The sequence below is a fragment of the Oryctolagus cuniculus genome, chromosome 7 (assembly GCF_051225735.1).
Source record: "Oryctolagus cuniculus isolate XC-2025 breed Fujian yellow rabbit chromosome 7, ASM5122573v1, whole genome shotgun sequence".
NCBI lineage: Eukaryota > Metazoa > Chordata > Mammalia > Lagomorpha > Leporidae > Oryctolagus > Oryctolagus cuniculus.
Window position 1 is genome coordinate 51,144,848 of NC_142873.1, and position 25,860 is coordinate 51,170,707.

The 25,860-nt window shown below is 45.2% G+C and overlaps 1 protein-coding gene across 35 annotated transcripts in view; it reads left to right on the forward strand.

Annotated features, from left to right (window-relative positions):
* PDE4DIP (phosphodiesterase 4D interacting protein) overlaps positions 1 to 25,860 on the forward strand; it is a 236,454-nt gene that overhangs the window by 130,945 nt on the left and 79,649 nt on the right. For 6 of the 35 annotated variants that reach the window (XM_089300084.1, XM_008264574.5, XM_051857340.3 and 3 more), the window contains exon 1: positions 23,312 to 24,436. The exons of 26 other annotated variants lie outside the window; for them this stretch is intronic. In XM_089300084.1, coding sequence (XP_089156210.1) covers positions 23,312 to 24,436 — 1,125 coding nt within the window. Of the gene's footprint in view, positions 1 to 21,856; positions 22,561 to 23,311; positions 24,437 to 25,860 lie in introns of those variants that run through there. 3 more of the 35 variants (XM_008264575.5, XM_089300095.1, XM_089300093.1) reach the window with 2 other exon arrangements.

The following is a 25,860-nucleotide window of genomic DNA, read 5'->3' on the forward strand; positions in this document are numbered from 1 at the left end:
GACACTTGCATCCACATCAGTGCCTGGGTTTAATCCTGGCTCTGCCTCCTGACTCCAGCTTCCTCCTAATGCTGATCCTGAGAGGCAGCAGTGATGGCACAAATGATTGGGTTTCTAGATTGCATTCCTGACCCCTAGCCTGGCCCAGTTCCAGCCATTGTAGGCATTTGGGGATGGGACCAGTTGATGGAAGCACTGCCTTTCTCTTTCCCCTGTCAGGGTCTGTCTTTCTGCTTTTCAAATACATAAAATGAAATTTACAAAAAAGCATGTTACAAGTCCTACCCATACTGAGGAGGTGGGAATTGCATAAAGGTGTGGATACCAGGGGTTGGGAATTATGTAGGGGACCATTTTCGAATTTTGTTACACATACTGAATGATTTGTTGTAACTATATAGAATATACATACATTTTTGTTAAGATTTTTTAAAATTTATTTGACAGGTAGAGTTATGGACAGTGAGAGAGAGAGAGGGAGAGAAAGGTCCTCCTTCCGTTGGTTCGCTCCCCAAATAGCTGCCATGGATGGCGTTGCACTGATCCAAAGCCAGGAACCAGGTGCCTCCTCCTGGTCTCCCATGCGGGTGCAGGAGCCCAAGCACTTGGGCCATCCTCCGTTGCCCTCCTGGGCCACGGTAGAAAGCTGGACTGGAAGAGGAGCAACCGAGACTAGAACCCAGCGCCCATATGGGATGCTGGTGCTGCAGGCGGAGGATTAACCAAGTGAGCCACGGTACCAGCCCTGCATGCATTTTTTAAAAAAATGAGAGACAGAGTTACAGAGAGATAGAGGGAAATTCGCAGAGAAAGGTCTTCTATCTGCTGGTTCACTCCCCTAATGGCTGCAACAGTCTGAGTTGAGCCAGTCCAAAGCAGGAGCCAGAAGCTTCTTCCAGGTCTCCCATGTGGGTACAGGGGCCCAAAGACTTGGGCCATCTTCTGCTGCTTTCCCAGGCCATAGCAGAGAGCTGGATTGGAAGAGGAACAGCTGGGACACCAACCAGCGCCCATTTGGGATGCCGGCCCCATAGGTGGAGGCTTAGCCCACTATGCTACAGTGCTGACCCCTTGATATGTTTTTTTTTTAATTTTTAAAAAGATTTTGTTTATTTATTTTAGAGGTAGTTACAGTGAGGGGAGATACAGAGAGAAAGGTCTTCCTTCTGTTGGTTCACTCCCCAAATGGCTGCAATGGCCGGAGCTGTGCTGATCCAAAGCCAGGAGCCAGGAGCTTCTTCCTGGTTTCTCATGTGGGTGCAGGGGCCCAAGCACTTGGGCCATCTTGTGCTGCTTTCCCAGGCCACTGCAGAGAGCAGGATTGGAAGAGGAGCAGCCAGGACTAGAACCAGTAGCCATATGGGAGGCCAGCGCCGCAGGCAGAGGATTAACTTACTGCGCCACGGCACAGGCCCCAATTCAGTTTTAATACTGAGGTGAAGGGCTCCACTATAGTGAAAATACTTGTATTGATTTTCATCTACAGTGTTGCATGTGGAAATCTTCACAACAAATTCCACTTCTCTGTTTGGCTTTTAATTTAAGACAAAGATAATTTCTAAATGAATCCTGGAGTATATCTGTGCCCACACAATAAAAATAATTACCAGGTGTTCTTACAATGGTCTTAGACCAAAGATAAAATTGGACATGTGTGTTTTAATTGATTGGATCACTTATACGTAGATTGGGATTAGGATAAAAAGCAGTGATAAGAATTAGTTTAAACCAATGCTTTCCAACCCTTTCCATGTCATGGCACAAGTAGCCAGTGATCTTATTTGTAATGAAGAGGGGTAAATGGATGGAACTTCTCACCTGGATGTGTTTATTCTGGGTTTCTAGGCCACAATGAGGGCAGAAGTCATTAGTATGGCCACACATGTAAACTTCTCAGGCTGTGGTTCCTTTTTGGTTGGAAAGCTACGGTTAACAAACTTAAGGAATAATGTGTGTGCATGTAGTTTGACAGGTATAAATAAAAATTAAAGTTCATAGGCTTTTTGCAAGATAATTGGTGAAATATTTAGAAAGTTTCTTAAGGGTCTTTTGAATAAAAAATCCCTTAATATGCTTTAATAAAAAAAATTTGGGAGTAAAAGGAGTTGGATTTCTATCCCCATGATTTATTAGTTGTATGACTTTGGCTTTGTCACTTCTCAGCTTCCACATGTGGAAAGGCGGAAGATTAGCCCAAGTAATCCCTAAAGTCTCCTGTAATGTTAACATTTCATTATGTTTTTAGCATCATTGGAAAAAAGTATATAGTCCCTAAGGTGAGCATTTTGAGAGAAGTAATCCTAATTGCAAATTCTGAAGTTAAATTACTCTCATTGTGCTAGTTTTACACTTCTATACACATCATACTGACATAACTATGTAATATACTTACTTTTAATCATTATCTTTGGTAAGTGCTGAAATGGGTATTTATGGTTCAGTATTTGCAATTATAATGAGAAGAATTGATTTGGTATCAGTTTTCAAAACAGACTAAAGTAACAGAAAAATTATGATTTCAAAGAGACTGAATTATTTATATTCTTTCTAAGTGAATGCTTAGGACAAAAATAAATGCAGTGTCCAGAAGAGAATATTGCAGTATCAATGGGCAAAGGAAAGAAATACATCAAGTCACATTTACTATACTAATTAATGTGCTTCTTTAATGAACTAAATTAATATACTTTTTAGTGTTGCACAGTAGCTATAAAACTATTGTTATTGTTTTTACTCAACACTTTGTATATTTAGAAACCTAATCATACTCTGCTATTGCTTCAAAAGGCAGTGGTTCCCAATCTTTTTCATAGACAATTCACTTTCATGGGAAGTAATTATACATCTATGGTACTGTAACTAACCAAGGCCACTCGTGGTTGGAGGCGATTGCCCATGGCCACCCCAGGACCCAGCCACCACCCTGAGAGCTCAGGGGCTCAGCATCTCTGCAAACGGTGGGCCACTCTGAGGCCCACTCTGCTAGAATACCCAGGGTGGAAAGCTCTGCCACAGGTGGACTCTGTCGTGGTCCCCGTGGGGTGGGTGACAGAAAGCCTCCAACAGCTCCTAGTTTCTTGTCTCTTTGGATCTGTGGCTTATGAAAAAATCGATTTGGGCCCCAAAGACTGGTGGTTTGTGCAAGATTGTTTAATATTATCATTTCTTTTTTGTTTGTTTGTTTGTTTTTTGACAGGCAGAGTGGACAGTGAGAGAGAGACAGAGAGAAAGGTCTTCCTTTGCCGTTGGTTCACCCTCCAATGGCCGCCGCGGCCAGCGCGCTGCGGCTGGCGCACCGCGCTGATCCGATGGCAGGAGCCAGGAGCCAGGTGCTTTTTCCTGGTCTCCCATGGGGTGCAGGGCCCAAGCACCTGGGCCATCCTCCACTGCACTCCCTGGCCACAGCAGAGAGCTGGCCTGGAAGAGGGGCAACTGGGACAGAATCTGGCGCCCCGACCGGGACTAGAACCCGGTGTGCCGGCGCCGCCAGGCGGAGGATTAGCCTAGTGAGCCGCGGCGCCGGCTAATATTATCATTTCTAAAGTGGCCTTCAGTGGCCTGGACAGAGAATGCATCCTTTGGATAAACGCCCAGATAATCCTGCGAAAACTTCCTTCTCCCAGTGTCTTCAGAGCCCATGATTTTATCACTGTGTTTTCTATTTTATACTCAGTGGCCTAGATTCAAGAAAGAAATACTGAAGTGGTTTTTGGAATATCTTGGATCTTTGAGTGACACTTGAGTGATTCAGATTGACTTATAGAAGTGCAAGCTCGGAGAAAGAAAATTGGTTCTTTCTGAGGATGTCAGTGTGAAGTTCCCTGACCTTTTCTTTTTTTTATGATTTATTTCATTTATTTGAAAGAGTTACAAAAAAATTAAAAAAAAATAAGAAAGAGTTACAGAGAGAGAAGTCTTCCCTCCGTTGGTTCACTCCCCAGATAGCCGCAATGGCCGGAGCTGCGCCAATCCGAAGCCAGGAGCCAGGAGCTTCCTCCGGGTCTCCCACGTGGGTGCAGGGGCCCAAGGACTTGGGCCATCTTCTGCTGCTATCCCAGGCCATAACAGAGAGCTGGATTGGAAGAGGAGCAGATGGGACTAGAACCAGCGCCCATATGGGATGCTGGCACTTCAGGCCAGGGCTTTAACCAGCTGTGCCACAGGGCTGGCCCCTTTTGTTTTTTTAAAGATTTATTTATTTATTTGAAAGGCAGAGCTACAGAGAGGTAGAGGCAGAGAGAGAAAGATAGAGAGAGAGGTCTTCCATCCACTGGTTCACTCCCTAGCTGGCCACAACAGCCGGAGCTGCACTGATCTGAAGCCAGGAGCCAAGAGCTTCTTCCAGGTCTCCCTCGTGGGTGCAAGGGCCCAAACACTTGCAACATCTTCCACGGCTTTCCCAGGCATAGCGGAGAGCTGGATCAGAAGTGGAGCAGTGGGGACTCAAACCAGTGCCCATATGGGACACTGGCACTGCAGCACCATTACACTATACCCACTACACCACAGCACCAGCCCCAGTTTCCTGTCTTTTAAGTAGGGAAACAGAAGTGTGCCAGAATGAGCTCATGTCCTAGAATTTGAATCCCAGCATCACTACCTTTTAGATTCATGGCCTTGGACAAGTTACGTAACTCCTCCAAATACAGTTGCCTCTTCCATTAAATAGGGATAAAATATCTAATGTTCAGCTGTTTTTAAGGATTAGAAATAATATATATGACATACATAGCATATTGCTCAAAGTTTGATAACTATTGTCTTTATGCCTAGAAACCATCTGGAAGAGTATAAGGCTGTTTATTTATTTATTTAGCCAGGCAGAGAGAGAGAGACACAGAGAGAGTTATAGACAGTGGGAGAGAGAGATAGAGAGAAAGGTCTTTCTTCCGTTGGTTCATTCCCCTAATGGCTGCTACAGCAGCGCTGTGCCGATCAAAAGCCGGGAGCTGGGTGCTTCCTCTTGGTCTCCCATGCGGGTGCAGGGATCCAAGCACTTGGGCCATCCTCCACTGCCTTCCCGGGCCACAGCAGAGAGCTGGACTGGAAGAGGAGCAACCGGGACTAGAACCCAGGGTGCTGGTGCTGCAGGTGAAGGATTAGCCAAGTGAGCCAAGGTGCCGGCCTATAAGGCTGTTCTTAAAATGAGTAGCAGAGATAAAGACGTGGTCAATGAGTCACATACTGCAAATTTTACTCATCTTGTTAACATCTTTGTCTTGCAAAAGAGAAAGATAGATTTAATAAATATAGCAGTTATTTATTATTGAGATGCATGGTCAGAATTCTCCCTCTTGACCTATTAGCCTTACACAAGGATAAACTGTTTTATAGGTAAAGTCTGAACTCAAACTTTCGAGTTTGTGTTATTCTTCCCTAGGAGAAGCATAATGAAATATGAGTGATTTCAAGGCAAACTCATCACAATCAGTAATGTAGTTTACTTTAGTTTCCTAAAGTAAATAAAAAGAAGTATTGAAGCACTTTCTAAAACATTTGGAGAACAGTTACATACTCAAATGGTTCAGATTAATAACTATAAAGTCTAGAAGTGAATTCACAGGATTTTCAAATACAGATTCCAAGTATAATTTAAAATACTTATCAATGAATATTCAAAAACTTTTATGTAGTATTACAACATATAGTGTAGCATTTCTTGTGTGTCAGGTGCTTGCTTTTAATAATCTATATATGAACTTGAATTGAATCCTCAAAAATGCTCTGTGAGGTAGAGATAAAAGAGACAAAAGAGTAAGTTATAATAGAATATGCTTATTTTATTATGTAAATTCCTGGGCACAACTGTGGGGAGCAAACCGGACTAGACTAAGTTACTCGAATTAAGACTTATTCTATGCATCTGCTCTCCCACAATATGGCGCTGGGAGAGAAGTAAACAGCTTCCGCACAGCTGCCTCCAGTTCAACCAATTAACTGCAGGACTTGCTCCTGATTGGAGAGCAGCGTACTCGGCGTGTGGGCAGCCGAGTTGGGATTGGCGGAGGAGGACTATAAAGGAGGAGAGAGACGGCATGCACCAGGAACATCTATGGGGAACATCTAAGGGAACCCGTGCAGCCCCCGAAGAAAGCCAGCCGGCGGTGTGCTGCTCCCCTGCGGAAGTGGGGAATGCGGCCAGGGGGAACTGCCCTTCCACGGAGGTGGAAGGGATAGTAGCCAACCCGGGAAGAACCAGCAGCAAACCCGGGGAGGGCCGAGCAGACGAAAGAACAGCGCAGGGTCCTGTGTTGCTCCTCCACGAAGAGGGGGAGCGACATAATGGTGCCGTGACTCGGATAGGAAACCTAAGACGGATAGCAAACTTAGGAGGGAAGAAACGGGAAGAAACGGGAAGAATTGGGAAAATACCGGAGAGAGAGACTAGCAAACAGCCTAGGGAAAAGCCGGACGAAAAAGGAGCCAGAAGAAGCTATTGAAAGCCTAGGCATAGACTCGGATACGGACTACGGGGGGAAGCTGGGAGAAATCTCTAAGGGCGAAAGCGAAAGTGAAAGCTAGAACAAACAGACTCGGATGCGGACTGTGGGGAGAGGCCAGGAGAAATGAAGGAGGAATATCGTTGGAGGAAAGTTTGGGGAAACATACCGGGTAGAGAAAAATGTTAGGGAAATTGAAGCCGTGGGGGGCAGGCCAAGGCGGACACGGAAGCCACTTTGGGGTTCTCAAGTTAGCCCGGGAATAGGGGGCGAAAAGTTGAAACCAGAAGCTGAGACGTAAGCCAGATTGGGATCCGTCTGATTAGCCCGGGGAGCAAAGGACGGGAAGCCAGATCGTGGGGCGGAGACGTACGCTGGGTTGAATTCGCCAGGCTAGCCCGGGGAACTTGGATTGAATGCTAGTGGTGGAGACGCAAGCTACGCTGTGTTACTCGCGGAAGCCGCCGCGTGCAGAGAGAGCACGGGGCGTGAATAGATAGGGAACGCTGGCGTAGGCCGTGGTTCAGACGCGAAAGGGTTAAGCGTGGAGACCGCGGAGCGCGCGAAGCCGAGCCGCGCAAAGCCGGGAAGCTGCGCAGATGAGAGAGGTGCGCGGGCTGAAGCGGCGCAGAGCCGGGAACCCGCCGGCGGGGCGAGGTGCCGGGAAGCTGCGGGGATAAGAGAAACAGAAGTTTGGAAGTGAAGTAAAAGAGAAATGGGAATGCTGGAAGATAGAAGTGAAATGGGAGAGGTAGGAATGCCCGGAGATAGAGAAATAGAGAAAAATAAGGCCTCCCCTCAACATGCCAATTAGAAGGCTTGGATTCGGTCTGCCCGATTAGTGAGGCGATGAGCACCTGGGCGGCTAGCCGCAGGTCACCGAAGACAGGCACGAATTAACATCAGTAAAGCTTCCCCACAATGCAACAATTAGGAGGCTTGGATTCGGTCTGCCTGATTTAAGGCGGTAAGCGCCAGCAAAGCTCGACCAGAGTATGAGCTGCAGGTCACCGAAGATAGGCACGAACCAACACTAATAAGTCTCCCCCACAATAAGGCAATGAGAAGGCTTGGATTCGGTTTGCCTGATAGGTTTTGTAAACACCTGCAGGCAGTTCTAGCAGAGCAGAGCATGCGCTGCAGGGCACCGAACACAGGCACGCATCAGCGCCTAAAAACCTCCTCACAACATGGCGAAGAGAGGACCCGGATTCGGTTTGCCTGATGGATAGGACTTGTAAGAGCCTGTGGCAACTCTAGCAAGTAGAGCAGAGTGTGTGCTGCGGGACACCGAAGACAGGCGCGTATCAGCGCCAAAAATAAAAAGAAAGGGGGATCTGTGGGGAGCAAACCGGACTAGACTGTTACTGGAATTAAGACTTATTCTATGCATCTGCTCTCCCACAATATGGCGCTGGGAGAGAAGTAAACAGCTTCCGCACAGCTGCCTCCAGTTCAACCAATTAACTGCAGAACTTGCTCCTGATTGGAGAGCAGCGTACTCGGCGTGTGGGCAGCCGAGTTGGGATTGGCGGAGGAGGACTATAAAGGAGGAGAGAGACGGCATGCACCAGGAACATCTATGGGGAACATCTAAGGGAACCCGTGCAGCCCCCGAAGAAAGCCAGCCGGCGGTGTGCTGCTCCCCTGCGGAAGTGGGGAATGCGGCCAGGGGGAACTGCCCTTCCACGGAGGTGGAAGGGATAGTAGCCAACCCGGGAAGAACCAGCAGCAAACCCGGGGAGGGCCGAGCAGACGAAAGAACAGCGCAGGGTCCTGTGTTGCTCCTCCACGAAGAGGGGGAGCGACACACAACTATGTAAAAACATGTAGTCAGATGCTTGTACCTATATGGAAAATTACTCTGAGGATCACTGCTTCTACTGCAGTGTGATCCAGGCATGTTAAGCTGACAGTTCAAAAACAGCAAGTGGTAGTAAAAAAAAACTGGCAAATTCTTGGTAAATTTCTAAACAAAAACCACTCCTCTCTTAAGTTACATAGTACTTTAATTAATGGACAGTTTAATGTATTGTAACATTGTATTCATATATGCCCCAAAGTTAAATTCCAAGTTCAGATGATTACCTCTGTCATTACCCGGTAGAACTTTGGAACATCATTTGGAATTTGGAACAATATTTTGCACTCTCAATTGTAAGTTTTATAGTACTCTCCTTGCCCTACTCATCAATGACAGCAACGACAAAAAAAAAGAAGCATCACCATGAATTTCCAAAATGCACTCTGTGAGTACAGTTGCTCAGTGAGAATTGCTGGCTTGGGAAGTCCTAGCCTTAAATGGTTATAGACCAATGAGAGATGTGCATGTGTGATGAATGGGGAGGTGCTAATATATTGCTAAGGGAACCCACAAATGAGAAGGCTTAACTCTGCCTTTGAATGTCAGAGAGGGGCTCACTTGGAGGTCACCTTTATATTGAGCATTATAGCCTGAATACCTCCAGGTAGTAAATACAAGACTGTCATTTTAGGTCAGGGGAACAATATATACAGTGGTGTGGACAATAGTTAAGAAACTGGGAATAACTGGTGTTACTAAGCACATGATGTGTGTTTGATGAAATATTTAGCTGGGAGGTCCCCCAAATATCAATATAAGGACTTCATGTTGCAGGCAACCAAGAATTTTAACACTAAATTAAGCAAAGTGAGTAAAAGTCTATGATTTACACTTCAGAATGGCATCTTGTTATGTAGACTGAGGATTGCTTGGAGAGCAGGTAACTGATATCACCTCTTGAGAAAGCAAATCATGGTTGACACAGGTATTAAATGCTTAATGAGGGGCCGGCGCTGTGGCACAGCGGGTAAAAGCCACTGCCTGCAGTGCCGGCATCCCATATGGGCATCGGTTCTAATATTTAATTAATTTCCTACAATAGCAAAGAGCCATAATGTTGCCATGCCACGGTTGACATCATTACCTATTTGCTTCCAGTCCTATAATTCTTCTCAGTGTCCACTTAGGTTGGTAGTATCTTATTCTGATCAGAATGTTATTGAGCTTATTTTTCTTTTAATTTTTAATTAGAGAGAGAGAGAGAGAGAGATACCTTGAGCTCCCATCCATTGGGCCCCTCCCCAGATGCTGGCAACTGGCTGGGGCTGGACCAGGGCTGGGTCAGTACAAAGCTGGGAATTGTAACTCAACCCAGGTCTCCATGGGGTTGTTGGGGACCCAAGTCCTTGAGCCATCATCTGTTGCCTCCCAGAATGTACATGAGTAAGCAGGAAGCTAGAATTGGGAGTGGAGCCAGGACCTGAACCTATATCAGGCATTCTGATACAGGATCCTAACTGCTGGACTAAACACCTGGCCCTGAGAAGCTTTTTGATGTAGCTGTGATGCTGCAGCAACGTGGTCACCTCCTTTCCCTTAGGGAGTCAGAAAATCTAATACAATTTACAAAGTGTTTTTTTCTCTTTCAGTGTTTCTAGAAGTTTCAGGGAAAATCCAGCAGTTGTGTTAATTGTCTTCGACTTGCAGCTTTTAAATGAAACCATTCCTGGGGGAGGGGGCGGATGGAGACCAAACAAATGATGTAGTTGCATAGGGAGAGTTGCAAAGGGAGTCTGGAGGAATTCTAACCTTGTGTCTCTCTTTTATTCCTCTACATTTTTTTTCTCCAGCATAAGATAAACAGTGTCTATTAACATACCATTTTACTGTGGTTGGCTTGCAAATGCAGCAGGACAGCAGAATTAGGGAGGGGCACCCGTTAATCAAGCAAGGCCTTCCTTCCACACAAATCACCAGACACTCAAGCCCATCGCATTTATGCCTTGTTTGGAACCTAATGTAAATAGCACTGCATGCAGTGAGGCATATTTCCTAAAATAGCAAACATTCCAGCGTTACCATGGAGAGATCTGACGTGGAGGTTAAAGCAAGAATGTGCTCTAAATGCTGAAAGCAGAGACTGAAAACCTTGCAGGCATTAGTAGCTCAGGCAGTTCTAGACAACTTCAAATAAGGAGATTTTTTTGAGCAGTTTTTCAGTATCCCCTTCTTAACCTGATGAATGCTGAAGCTGGAGACTCATTTGTAAATCCTCCTTCAATATCACCATCTCCCAGACACAGCCTTTGTCGCTCCCCCTCTTCATGGAGGAACGACACTAAGCCCTGCCTAGGCTTCATATCCGAGTCACGGCACCATTATGTCGCTCCCCGTCTTCGTGGAGGAACGACACAGGACCCTGCGCTGTTCTTTCGTCTGCTCGGCCCTCCCTGGGTTTGCTGCTGGTTCTTCCCGGGTTGGCTACTGTCCCTTCCACCTCCGTGGAAGGGCGGTTCCCCCTGGCCATATTCCCCACTTCCGCAGGGGAGCGGCACACCGCCGGCCGGCTCTCTCGGGGGCTGCACAGGCGTTCCCCTTAGATGTTCCCCTTAGATGTTCCTGGTGCATGCCGTCTCTCTCCTCCTTTATAGTCCTCTTCCACCAATCCCAACTCTGCTACCCACACGCCAAGTACGCTGCTCTCCTCCAATCAGGAGCAGGTCCCACAGTTTATTGGTTGAACAGGAGGCAGCTGTGTAGAAGCTGTTTTCTTCTCTCCCAGCGCCATATTGTGGGAGAGCAGATGCATAGAATAAGTCTTAATTCCAGTAACTCAGTCTAGTCCGGGTTGCTCCCAGTTGCTCCCCACAGCCTTCATTGGTACTGTGTCTCAGAAGCAGGCCTTTCCATCTAAAGCAATCATAGCTCTTATCCTTTTGGGCAAGTGAAGGCAGTAGACAATTAGGCTTTAAAGTTTCATCAAAAATATTGATGATTTTTTTGAGATTTATTTATTGATTTATTTGGAAGGCAGAGTTACAGAGAGGCAGAGGCAGAGTCAGGGAGAGACAGAGAGAGGAGAGAGGAGAGAGGAGAGAGGAGAGGGAGAGAGGGAGAGAGGGAGAGAGGGAGAGAGGGAGAGAGGGAGAGAGGGAGAGAGGGAGAGAGGGAGAGAGAGGGAGAGAGAGGGAGAGAGGGAGAGAGGGAGAGAGGGAGAGAGGGAGAGAGGGAGAGAGGGAGAGAGGGAGAGAGGGAGAGAGGTAGGTGTTCCATCTGCTGGTTCACTCTCTAGATGGCCAAAATGGCCAAAGCCGGGAGCCAGGAGCTTCCTCCAGGTCTTCCCACATGGGTGCAGGGGCTCAAGGACTTGGGCCATCTTCTACTGCTTTCCCATGCCATAGCAGAGAACTGGATCAGAAGTGGAGCAGCTGGTACTTGAACCAACGCCCATATGGGATGCTGGCATTTTAAGCAGTGGCTTTTACCTGCACACCACTATGTTGGCCCTCAAAATACTGATTTAGTTCTTATAACACTAAAAGTACTGCTAGGTGGACGAAGAGGAATACAAAGATGTGTAAGGTTTAGCCTTTGCCTTCCAGAGATTGCAGTTTAAGAAAATCTTGGATGAAACCAATACAAAGCAGCAGAGAAAGGAAAAATCATCCTGGGCTGGAGTAGGCAGTGAAGATTTTGGTCTGCAAAGAATAAGCCTGATTTAATATATAGAGATGAAAGGGAAAATACTACTCCATTCATTCACTCATTCATTCAATGATTATTTACTTTATAAACAATCAGGGAAGATATGGTATTGAGCTATAACAAAATAGCATAAATGAGGTAGCTTGTAAACAAAAACTTATCAGCATCATTTTGGTGGCTGAGAAGCCCAAGAAAAGGAGCTGGCAAATTCGGTATTTGGTGAGGACCCCCTTGCTGATTCATGGACTTCCTGCTGAGTCCACACAGGGTTAAAGGAGTAGCTTTCTGGAGTGTCTTAAAATTTTTTTTATTAATGTGTTTGTATTTTAAATGCAGAGAGAGACAACGAGAGAGAGAGAGAGAGAGAGAGAGAGAGATATTCCATCCTCTGTTTCACTCACCAAATGTCTGCAAATTCTTGGGCTGAGCCAGATCGAAGCCAGAGCTCTGAATGTAATCTGGATCTCCCACTGGGTGTTGGGGACCCCAACACTTGAGCCATCATGTACTGCCTCCCAGAGTGTGCTTTAATGGAAGGTGGAATCAGAAGCAGGGACTCTGTTATGGGATGTTGGTGTGCCAAGCATCTTAACCACTTCACCAAACTCCTGCCCTTTGGGGTCTTTATTTTTATTTTTTTTAAAAAGATTTATTTCATTTATTTGAAAGTCAGAGTAACACACAGAGAGAAGGAGAGGCACAGAGAGAGAGAGAGGTCTTTTATCCGCTGATTCGCTCTCCAGTTGTTCGCAAAGGCTGGGGCTTTGTCAATCTGAAGCCAGGAGACAGGAGCTTCCTCTGAGTCTCCCATGCGAGTGCAGGGACCCAAGGACTTGGGCATCTTCCACTGCTTTCCCAGGCCACAGCAGAGAGCTGGATCAGAAGTGGAGCAGCCGGGACTTGAACTGGCACCCATATGGGATGCCGGCACTAGAGGTGGTGGCTTTACCCACTATGCCACAGTGCCGACTCCAACAGTTGTTCTTATAACTGAAATAGTTACTAAGTGAGTAATGGGTGGGTAGGCTATACAGCATGGAAACTCTAGGGATGAATTATATACTGGGCTGGGCAGAGCAGGACAGTATGAAATTTCATAATTTTACCTACCTAAAACAGTCTTTAATTTACAGCTAATGAATTATTTTTCAAGAATTTTCTGTATAAAATGTTCAGACCAGGGGCTGGTGCTGTGGCGTAGCAGGTGAAACCATTGCCTGCAGTGCTGGCATCCCATATGGGCATCAGTTCGAGTCCCGGCTGCTCCATTTCTGATCCAGCTCTCTGCTATGGCCTGGGAAAGCAGCAGAAGATGGCCCAAGTCCTTGGGCCCCTGCACCCACATGGGAGACCCGGAAGAAGTTCCTGGCTCCTGGCTTCTCATTGACACAACTCTGGCCGTTGCAGCCAATTAGGGAGTGATCAGCGGATAGAAGACCTCTCTCTCTCTCTCTCTCTCTCTCTCTCTCTCTCTCTCTCTGCCTCTGCCTCTCCTTCTCGCTCTCTGTAAATCTGACTTTCAAATAAATAAATAAATAAACATTTAAAAAAAAAAGTGTTCAGACCATGGTTAACTACAGTTAACTGAAACCATGGAAAGTAAAACTGTGGATAAGGGGATGGGGGATTTACTGTATAGAGTAGTAGGAGGCATTATAGATAAGGTGGTATAGATATGGATAAGATGATAATTAAAAGTTCCTTTTTTATGGTAATTTTGAGATTCTTTGACACAAATATATGTCAATATTAAATAGGTTGTTGGCTATTTAAAGTCAAACCAAGAAAATTCTAGGAAGAAGATAGAAATTGGAAGCCACTGGTATAAAGATGAGAAAGGATGAGATGACAATGGAAGAAAAGAAAGATGAAAAGGGTCTAGGAGTGAGTGCCAGTGGACACCTGCAAAAGGTTGTAGCTGGTGTGACTGTTAGTTTACAAGTTCAGTTATACAAGAAATTTCACATTAGTTTCTCCAAATAAATTTAATGTTATCCAGAGTCCCTATCAGGGAAATTTGATTGTATCCATTTGGTATTTCCTCCTCACCCTATTCTCTGTTACATAAAAGTTGAAGGTTTTTTTAAAATTAAAAAAAATTATTTATTTATTTGAAAAGCAGAGTATAGGGGTGGGGTGGGGGGCGGTGGAGAGAGAGAGAAAGAGATCTTCCTCTGGTTCATCATCCAAATGGCTGTAATGGCCAAAGCGGGGCCAGGCTAGGAGCCTGAAGTTTTTGTAGGTGGTAAGGGCCCAAGTAATTGAGACATTACTTGTTGCTACCCAGATGAATTAGCAGGAAGCTGGATTGGAACTGGAGTTGCTGGGACTTGAACTGGCACTCCTATATGGGATGGCAGAGTCACAGCTAATCCTGCTGTGCCACAATGCATGCCCCCTTGCCTAGGTTTTAACAGCTGTCAAAGCATCAAGGAGACTATTCTGATCATTGGTTCACCACTCAAGCACATCTATATTGGCAAGCATGGTTTTGTCAACCCAACAGCTTGATGTATTGAAATCTTTTCTGGAGCCACCACCTCTTAGTTTCAAGTCCAGCCTCTCTCTTGCCATTCTGTTGCCTTCTCCTCTGATATCTTGCTTCCTCCTCAGTATATTGTTTTTGATCTCCAATCTTTTCCCAATCTGAGTGAATTCTCACCCTTTCCTCTTTTTAGGTCTTTCTGTCCAAGTAAGGAACTGGACACCTAACTCAATTTTCTCAATAGGCTTAGAACTTTATAATCATCTAGAAATTCATCTGACTTTTTACATCTGCTCTTGGCTCTACAAGAAGCCTTGTGTTGGAGCTGGTGAGGTGGTGTAGTGAGTTAAGCAGAGGTAGGTTAAGCCTTCGCCTGCAGCACCGGCATCCCTTTTGAGCGCCCGTTCCAGCTGCTCCTCTTCCAATCCAGCTCTCTGCTAATGGCCTGGGAAAGCAGTGGAGGATGGCTCAAGTGTTTGGGCCTCTGCACCCATGTGGGAGACCTGGAGGAAGCTCCTAGTCCTGGCTTTGGATCAGCTCAGCTCCAGCCATTGCAGCCATTTGGGGAGTGAAGCACTTGATAGAAGACTTGCCTCTCTGTAACCCTGCCTCTCAAATAAATAAATAAATCTTTAAAAAAAAAAGTCTTATGATAGGGATATACAGGTATCAAAGCACATTTTGTTAAAAAATTTGCCCTGTCACCATTTGATTAGGAAAGAAGTCTGAGATGAAGCTGGAAAGGAAGTAGATTATTTTGTAGAGATAATGAAAGGTTTGGTATGGTTTTGTGTGTTCTAAAAGGTTGATGTGTTGGGAGCTTGGTCTTTAATATGGCAGTGCTGAGAGGTGCTGAGACCTTTAAGAGGTGGGGCCCAGTGGGAGGTTCTTAGATCACTGGAAAGCTGCCCTTGAAGGGATTGGGAAGAGATTAAGGTTGCTCTGGTGGGGCCCCTGAGGCAGTGAGTGTTTCTAACAGTGAGTTTAAATGCTGACTCATTCTCTGGTTCCTGTTTTGTGATGTTATCTCTCATGCATGTGCTCCTGTCATGATGCCATCCACTAGGGCCTGACTGTGGCAATGGGGCTGTGGACTTCCAATCTCAAAAACTGTAGGCTGAATAAACTTCTTTACTTTATGAAGTTATCCTGCCTCAGGTATTTTATTATAGTAACAGACAATGGACTTACACATCAAACTAAGGGTTTTGAATTTCTTCCCATAGGTAGTGGACAAGGATGGATCTTTACTAGTAATATTCTGGAAGTAATATACAAGGTGATTAGAGGAGTAAGCTTCCAAGACTGAAGGATATAGTTCAGATGTGGGGGTTGTAAGAGCATGAAATGGAATATTTGGTGAAAATGTGAAGCAAGAGACATGTGAGATGTTCAGAAAAAGGACTGAGAAGAACTTAGCATCTGGCTTGGCAGGGAAGGATTCTGAGGAATTAAAGGCAACCATTCTAAAGTTGTCAAGGCCACCAGTGACAGTCGTATCAGGACATGTTATACCTGACCTCACCTGTACTGTTAACTTCTTTTGAGAGTTTGACAATGTTAAAATTCCCAGCATTCTTTAGACTCCTCTGTCTCTCACCTGTATTGTGACTACAGGAGAACTACACTTTGTGTTTTTTTTTTTTTTTCTGTTTTTAAAGATTTATTTATTTTACTTGAAAGTCAGAGTTACACAGAGAGAGGAGAGGCAAAGAGAGAAAGAGAGAGAGAGACAGAGAGAGAGAGAGAGGGAGAGGTTGGTCTTTCATCCAATGGTTCATTCCCCAATTGGCCTCAATGGGCCATCTTCTACTGCTTTTCCAGGCCATAGTAGAGACCTGGATTGGAAGTGGAGCAGCCAGGTCTTGAACCGGCGCCCATATGGGATGCTGGCGACCATATGGGATGCCGGCGCTTCAGGCCAGGGCATTAACCCACTGCGCCACAGCGCCGGCCCCTACACTTTGTTTTCTAAGTTATCTATATTCAGCATAACCCAAGTAAAAATTTTATATTTTTGCAAATAGGTTCTTCAACTCTCACATTTCTGTTAGCTTAAGCCATTTCTCTACCAGCTTTAAGACTCCAGACCATTTTTCCATCTTCACCCTTTTCTTCTCTTTTTATCCTCTCACATATATGTCATCAAGTCCTGCTGTTCATTCCTTCAGATTTCCATCTCTACACAAGATCTTATTGTACCACACAGGAATAATGGCAATAATGGCAGTGGGAGTCCTGTAACATCCCAAAACCTTTTCCCGAAACTGCAATCCATCCTTTTGCCTTGCTAACTTTTTTAAAGATTTGTTCTGTTTATTTAAAAGGCAGAGTTTCAGAGAGAGAGAGAGAGAGAGAGAGAGAGAGAGAGAAGGAAGAGAGAGAGAGAGAGAGAGAGAGAGGTCTTCCATCCATTGATTTCACTCCTGAGATGGCTGCAACAGCTGGGGCTGGGCCAGGCTGAAGCCAGGAGCCAGGAGTTTCATCTGGGTCTCCCACATGGGTGTGGGGGCCCAAGCACTTGTGCCATCCTCCACTGCTTTCCTAGGTGCATTAGCAGGGAGCTGGGTCAGAAGTGGACCGGCTGGAACTGGAACAGATGCCCAGATGGGATGCTGGAACTGCAGCATCTGATATGTGTCTGGATAACTTTCATTTGAAAAAATTTTTGGTAAGCTATTCTTTGCACAAGTTCATGACATTGTTCAGGTACTTCTATATTCAACTAAATTCCAGTTGCCAAGACTCTCCGTGATATATTGTCTGGTTCTTGATTTTCTTTGAATGAACAGTTATAGAGAATTAAATATATGGGTTGTTCAAAAATTGTCACCATCTCCCTTTACCTATAGACTAGCACTGTGTTTAACCCAACTTCCAGTAATTTTGATGATGCTATTTTCTTTTGCTGGAATCCCTTCCTTTGTTTTCTCCATCTAGCATTCATCTGTAGTCCCAACCCTGCTCCCTTCAACTGTATCAGTCCATCTGAATCTCAACTCTTTCTGTACTCAATTGAATTTAAGTTGGTACCACTTAGTGTGCAATTGTTCTAATTATACCATGCATCTTTTTCTTCTTTTCAACTAATTGGAAAGCTCATTGAAAACAGAAAGGACATATTGAGCTTGCATAAATTCTTGCTTACTGATTAACAACATACACTTTACAATTTACTTAACAAGCTATGAGTATTTAATAACTTGAAAGATTGTAATGGTCACTATTTGAAGATAAATTTTGTTGAAAACCAATACTGCAACCCTTAGGTAAATTAGAAATCTCTTGGCTTTAAAACAAGTGTTTTTCAAATACTGCATTGTTAATTAATGCAAACCATGACTGTTTCTGACTTCTGATTTCCAAAATGCATGGGGAAGTCACACACCTGCTTGTGTGTTACCACAAGGCCTAATTGGCTTTACTTTGACATTCTTGCATTTCCTCATCTGCCTTTGGCATAGCTTTTAGTAATTAGAACAGCTATTTCCAATGTCATAACTAGGGCAGTGAAACCTAATGCAGCTGGTTTGGGACATGGGGATTTTCCACCTCGGTGATTTGGAAACTCCCTGCAAGCTCAGAATTAGGTCTTAGAAACACTATAACTCTGGTGCCACACAGTGGGTACAAAAGTGATTATGGTTCTAAGAGATACTCCCCAGACCCCAAAATCCAGAGATCAATATAGAGATGGTGCAAAAGTCTCCTTCCATAGGAATATTGAGGAATCTTTTTTTAAAAATATTTATTTATTTATTTGAAAGGCATAGTTTTTTTTTTTTTTTTTGACAGGCAGAGTGGACAGTGAGAGAGAGAGACAGAGAGAGAAAGGTCTTCCTTTGCCGCTGGTTCACCCTCCAATGGCCGCCGCTGCAGCCGACGCACCGCGCTGATCCTGGCAGGAGCCAGGAGCCAGGTGCTTTTCCTGGTCTCCCATGGGGTGCAGGGCCCAAGCACCTGGGCCATCCTCCACTGCACTCCCTGGCCATAGCAGAGAGCTGGCCTGGAAGAGGGGCAACCGGGACAGAATCCGGCGCCCCAACCGGGACTAGAACCCGGTGTGCCGGCGCCGCAAGGTGGAGGATTAGCCTATTGAGCCACGGCGCCGGCTTGAAAGGCATAGTTGTTATAGAGAGGCAGAGGCAGAGAGAGAGAGAAAGAGAGGAGAGAGAGAGAGAGGGAGAGAAAGATGTCTTCCATCTACTGGTTCACTTCCCAGATGGCTGCAACGGCCAGAGCTGCACTGATCGGAAGCCAGGAGCTCCCTCTGAGTCTCCTATGTGGGTGCAGGGACCCAAGGGCTTAGGCCATCTTCTACTGCTTTCCCAGGCCATATAGCAGAGAGCTGGATGGGAAGTGGAGCAGCTGGGATATAAACCAGCGACTACATGGGATGCCGGCACTGCAGGTGGCCCCAAGGAATCTTAATCCAGGTGGAGATACAGTTCTCTAAATTCAATATAGATTTATGGGTAGTTCTCAGTGATAGGTGTGTGTGTGTTCTGTAGAACTTCTGATCTTTTGAGATTTTTCTGAATATAATGTAGGATAGTTCTAGTTCATTGGTTTTCAGATTGTGGTTTTGTGGTTCCCAGACATCAGCATCAGCATGATTTGGGAATTTGTTTGGAATGCAAATACTGGGGCTCCACCCCAGACCTACTTACTACATCAGAGCGTTTGCTGGTAGGTCCAAGGAGTCTGTTTTAACAAACCTACTAGTTGGTTCTGATTCATGTTAAAGCCTGAAAATTGCTTTTAAATTCATCATATTCTTGTAGATTAGGAAATTAAGGACCTGGTGAAAACGACTTGATCTAGGACATACAGCTTGTAAGTGCTTGTAAATGTATTTCTCAATCCATGTTGAAGGCAAAGTACTGATACATACATACATACATATATATATGATATATATATATCACAGCTTATTGTAATATGAATCTTTTAAAGAAATCTTTATTTATTTATTTATTTGAGAGGCAGAGTTAGAGAGAGTCAGAGGCAGAGAGAGAAAGTTTTCCATCTGCTGGTTCACTCCCCAACTGGCCACGATGGCCTGAGCCGATCTGAAGCCAGGAGACAAGAGCTTCTTCCAGGTCTCCCACACGGGTGCAAGGGCCCAAGCACTTGGGCCATCCTCTGCTGCTTTCCCAGGCCATTAGCAGGGAGCTGGATTGGAAGTGGAGCAGCCAGGACTCAAACCATCACTCATGTGGTGCTGGCTCTGCAAGCAGTGGCTTTACATGCTATGCCACAGCCTCTCTGTGCTATATTTTATCTTCCCGATTTTCAAAGCTATTTTTGTGTTAAAATGGGGGTATTTTTTTGTCAAATAAATATCTCAAATTAAGTTTTGGAGCAACATAATATTTTTATTTAGTCCCTTTGAACTTTTAAATTAAATATATTAACATATAAAATCTAAAGTTTTAAAAAGTGCTCAGTAATTGAGCTTTGTCAATTGTATACACTCATGCAGTAATCATTCAGACTAAGATACAGAACATCTTCATTACCCTAGAAAATTCCTGTGTCTTTCTGCAGTCAGTTTCACCCTCTTACCTTGCAGCTACTTCCTGATTTCTATTACTAAAATCACTTTTCCTTTGTTATACGTCAATAAATGAAATCACACAGGAGGTATTCATTAACTAGTATATGACTCGTCTTTAAGAGTTCATATACTCTTGTTGTATGTATCAGGGTTTGTTCTTTTTTATTGTTGGTTAGTATTACATTGTTGGCTATACCAAAATATGTCTATCCTTCCTTTTTCTTAGTAACAAATATTTTTTTTTTCTTATGACGAAAGCAATACATACTTATGGTAGAAAATCACAAATTACAAATTAAGTAACAAAGAAAATAAATATCTATATTTATATAGACATTTATAATCACTACTAGTAAGTTATTGCATATCTCCTTTAGACCTTTGTTTATATAAGTTGTCCACTTATTATTATATAAATATTTACCATTCCTATTATGGAAATTCCCATTTTAGGTTCAAATCTTACTCACTTAGATCCGATATTAGTGATAGATTGGCATAACCTTTAATCTGTTCTCTAAATTAAGATTTAACAGTAATACTTGAATACACAGTCATTGCCAAAAATTGAAATGATATGCAATATTCGGAATAAAAAGACTACACCCTCATTTAACACAACCCTGTTCCTCACCCCTCAAAGTAGCCAGTGTTAACTAACTGCAAAATCTTAACCTAGAAAATACTAATAAGGATTATGAAGTGCTGAAATTATTATCATATAATTTTTCTTCTGAGTTTTATATTTTTGTTTTGTTATCTACACACTAGTAACTTTTTAGTTGCAATTACATTATTATATGACACTAAATGCTCATGTTAGGACTAGTTCTATGATAGCTTACTGTCTACTTTGTGATAAAGTTTTTAAATATTTTCTCTAGGATAGGATAGTGTGCTGTTTAAATTTTCTTCGATTGCTGGGTGGGAATATTATTTCTACCTGCTGTTAGAAGTATATCTATATCTGTATATCTTTTATCATATTCATCTTTACTTATTTTCTTCAAGATATATCACCTTTTCACCATTTGTACTGATTTGTACTTCTATATAGTTATTATATTATCATTGAAGTTTGAAGACTATCACATGCAAAATCTTATTAAAGTAATAGAGCATAATACAAAGTATTATTTCAGGGCTTGCTGCTAAATAATTGAGAAATGTTCATTAGCATTTTCCACACGGGAAAATAGCCACTTGCATTGACAAAGATGGGACCCTGATTAACGTTTTAATTAGCACTTTTATGGGCCATTCGTCCTGGTTGCTCTTCAGGATAACAGTTATAACAGGGTAGAGCAGGCCCATCTAGGTGTCCATCAGCCAGAGTGTGTTCAGAAACCCCTTGCCTTTCTAGAGATCACTACAGATGCCAAAGATCTTTGCTTAACAAAAGAAGTGAAGCAACTTTGAAACGCACATATCTAGAGGCAAGCAAAAAAGCAGCTGTAGCTTTACTTAGAATTACATTTTACAGTCGTTTTGGGGTTAACATATGTATTTTTACGTGAAATTACAGATAGAGAATTCTGTTAGCCTTCTAAGCCCAAAGTTCTGAGGACTGTCCTTTATTCTCTCACAATGGAGCGGTAGGATTTTGTTTTGGTCATTAGAACAATATATGCAGAGCCCCATGATGTTCTAAACTGCTTTAAAATGTTCAGCTATTAAAACAGCAACAATATTAGCTATTTCCTAATGAGCTAAACATTATTAAAACATTTCCCTGAAACCACCTCGGTTAATCCTCAGAAAGGCAGCTAGGTGTCTGATAAGCTTAGGAGTTTGGGCTCAGACGTATGGCCAGTGTCCTGCTCTGGGGGACTCCAGGTACTGCTGAGGTTACTGTTCCTCCTGGCTGGTGTCTGTCTGCGTGCTCCTTCAGCCAGGGAAGACTTCCTCATTGCCAATGGCTGGTGGCACCTGCGCATTCCACCTCGGCGGAACTCCAGCTTCTGTCCTCTCGGTGTGCATTCCGAGTTCCAGAGCCGAGGTGGGGGGCGGCGGGGGCGCTGAGGGTTGTTCAGTCCAGCCCTAACTCTGAAGACAGCAGCACTCCTGGGACTTTCGGCTCAGGCTTTTGTGTGAACCTTCGTCTACCCTCTCCGTCTCCTAAACAAACACCGAGCCCGAAGGTGATGTTGATCTCGTCTCAGGTGGCTACGTTCTTGAAAAAGCCATTTTCTCTTCAGAATCCTGGTTGACCAGATGCATTCACAGGGTCTTTGATGGACTCTCTCAGGAACTGCTTTGTGCTCTGATTTTATCTAACGGCAAAGCACTCGGGTTTTAACAGCCTTCCCCTCTCCCGCCCAACATCTGGGGGAGAAACGTTTGTCCTCGCTTTTTCGGCTCTCCCAACGGTCGAGCGAACGGTTAAGCCTCCTAAAACCCGCCCCACCAGCCCTCCGCGGTCATCAACCCTTCCCCCACCGCCTCAGCCGCCCCGAGGCCTTTCGATGCCGGCCCGGGGCCGGGTCTGGAGAGGAGAAGGGGCTGCGGGCGGGAGGCGGCGGCGCGCAGCGGTACCTAGTGGCGCCGCCGGGCTGCTTCATCCAGGGTACGTGGCACTGCCCGGGGACAGGGGGGGAGGGGATTTGGCAGGAACCTCGGACACCCTTCAGAGGCGGCATCCTTGAGGAGATCGGTGCGCCTTTTTTTGGCAGGAACTTAACAGATGAAAGTGGCCTTTCCCAGGACGGCGTCCGTCCGTTCCCACAGCGAGCCAGCTCTGCGTTCCACCGCGAGCGTCGGCCGCCGGGTCTGGGGCAAAGTGTGTGTGTGTGTTGGGGGGGAGACTCGCCATCCCGCATGCGCAAAGCGGGGAGCCGCCCGCCCGGACTACAGCTCCCAGAGGAACCTCCCGGAGGCCGCAGGCGCCGAGCCGTCGTCGCCATCTTGAAATCTGATCTTCCATCGCCCAGGCTTTGCGTCTGCGGCGGGCGGCCGCTAGGGTGCCGGGAACCGGGCCGGCTCGCTGAAAGGGGACGACGCCTGGGACGCGGCCGCTGGCGGGCGAGACAGCTGTGGGAGACGCGGAGGGGTCCGAGCGCGGCCTGCGCCGCTGTCACTCAGCATCCCCCTGAGGCGTTTCCACGCCCGCCCCCTGCCCGAGGGGCGGGGCTGAGCACGCTGGTACCCAGAGCCGGCGCGCGGGTGGCGGAGGCGCGCCCCTACGGAGCCCGCACCTCAGGGCTGTGCCATGCAGGCGGGAGACCACCGAGGCGGGAGGCGGAGCGCAGCCCGGGGCTGGTGAGCGACCCCCCAGCCGCCGTCGTCGCCGGGAAGCTAGGTACCCGCTAGGAGCGAAGATGAAAGAGATTTGCAGGATCTGTGCCCGGGAGCTGTGTGGAAACCAGCGGCGCTGGATCTTCCACACGGCGTCCAAGCTCAACCTCCAGGTTTTGCTGTCGCACGTCCTGGGCAAGGATGTTTCCCGCGATGGCAAGGCCGAGTTTGCTTGCAGCAAGTGTGCGTTCATGCTTGATCGGATTTATAGGTTCGACACCGTTATTGCCCGGATCGAAGCCCTTTCCATCGAGCGCTTGCAGAAGCTGTTGCTGGAGAAGGATCGCCTCAAGTTCTGCATCGCCAGCATGTATCGGAAGAATAACGACGACTGCGGCGCCGAGATCAAGGCGGGGAACGGCACGGTTGACATTTCCGGCTTGCCCGATGTGAGATACTCCGCTCTGCTCCAGGAAGACTTTGCCTATTCGGGCTTTGAGTGCTGGGTGGAAAGTGAGGATCAGATCCACGAGCCGCACAGCTGCCATGCCTCGGAAGGCCCTGGCAACCGACCCAGGAGATGCCGTGGCTGTGCAGCTTTGCGCGTTGCCGACTCTGACTATGAGGCCATTTGTAAAGTGCCTCGAAAGGTGGCCAGGAGTATCTCCTGTGGCCCTTCCAGCCGCTGGTCTACCAGCATCTGCACTGAAGAACCAGCGTTGTCAGAGGTCGGGCCCCCGGACTTGGCGGGCACAAAGGTGCCCCCGGATGGGGAAAGCATGGAGGAAGGGACGCCGGGGTCCTCTGTGGAGTCTTTGGATGCAAGTGTCCAACCTAGTCCTCCTCAACACAAGGACGAGGAGGCGGAGAGGAGTGCGAAGGAACTTGCGAAGTGTGACTGCTGTGCAGACGAACAGGCTGCACAGCATGTGTGTAGCCACAAGCTGGAGCTAGCGCTGAGCACGATTAAAGGGCTTGATTATAAGCCCATCCGGAGTCCCCGAGGGAGCAAGCTTCCTGTCCCAATCAGGTCCAGCCCACCTGGAGCCAAGCCTGGCCATATCATGACAGATGGAGTTAGTTCCGGTTTCCTTAACCGGTCTTTGAAACCCTTTTACAAGACACCTGTGGGGTATCCCTTGGAGATTTCAGACCTGCAGGAGCTGTGGGATGATCTCTGTGAAGAGTATTTGCCCTTACGGGTCCAGGTATAAAATGGCTACCCAGTGCCTTTCTGATTGCAGCTAGCTGGCCTCACGCTTCGCATGATCTCTGTCTAGAATGGAGATTAATGCTATTGTACGCTTGGGAAAACTGAACATGGAGTCCACTTTTGCTGCACCTTTTGTGTATGTCCCAGTTAGTAAATGTGAATCACACTCAGATAATTTGCTTTTCCCAGTTCTTTTGTAACACTATCTGTTGGCCTTTTCATTTATTATCAGAATTGCATACCCTTGTTTTATACAAGAACATGAAGATTTCCTTCCCATTGATTTAGCCTATGAAAGGATGACATTCAATCTGACTTCTGGCATTAGAACTTCTCTCTTACCTCCTTTCTTCTCCCTGTCCCCCTACCTTTTTCTGTTTTGATTTTAAAGTTATAGATATTTCTCTCTTTGGCTTTCTGTAAGGGAGTTAGTTCTCCCTGGAGCAGTAAACCTTTCATCCCTCACATGACTGAAAATGATTAGAGTTTAGGGTAAGCATTAGGGGAAAACCTATTGATTAGTCAATAAAGTATTATGATATTTGGGCTGTATTATATTTAATTAATGATACTTGTTCATGAAAGAGCCTTTGGAATTCTGGTATGACCACTCAAAATGTTAAGGCAGAAACTGCACAGCTAGTTTCTCTACTGAGCCCTACTAGAAGATAGTTGATATTAAGAAATAATGTCAATTACTTGATTATAGTTTCATCCATTATACTCTAACATTTGTCAGTCACTAGAGAATGGCAGATGATTTTAATCTGAGTTACTTATATTCAGTTGATTTCACACCAGCCTTTTCAATTCAGCTGTAAACAGAGATCAGCCAGATGCTACTTTGTTTCTATAGCAATAGTAAATGCTAGGATCAGTTAACTTCAGGAAGCATTCTGGCAGGTTCCACTTGATAGACATTTTTCAGTGATAGCATTACAAAGGTAAGGAATCAAGAAGGCATTTAGAATGTCAACATCATTCTATTTTGATAACAGATAAAATTGTTCTTACATGAAATTTTTGAAAAGTGGTATATAAAGTTTGTGTTACAATAAGAATTAAAGCAGAAAATGAGAAAGGTTTTTAAATTTACACAGAATTATCAGAAACAGTATACAATGGTACTTCAAAAAGTTTGTGGAAAATAGCCTTAAAAGCATGAATTTGAGTGCAAAAAATTTTGAAATGTCTGCATAGTTTTTTCATAATACTCATTTTTCTGTATATCATAGCATTTTTTTGTACTGAAGTAAACTCATTTTTAATTCCACTTTCCTGTGAACTTTTTGAAGTGCCCTTGTGTATCAATATGAAAATATTAGGAGAAAGTAAAAAACAATTAATAGGTTTTCATTTGTAGACAGTGTTAAGTATTGTATATCTAATATTGTGTTCTTCTTTTCTTTTACTTATTTT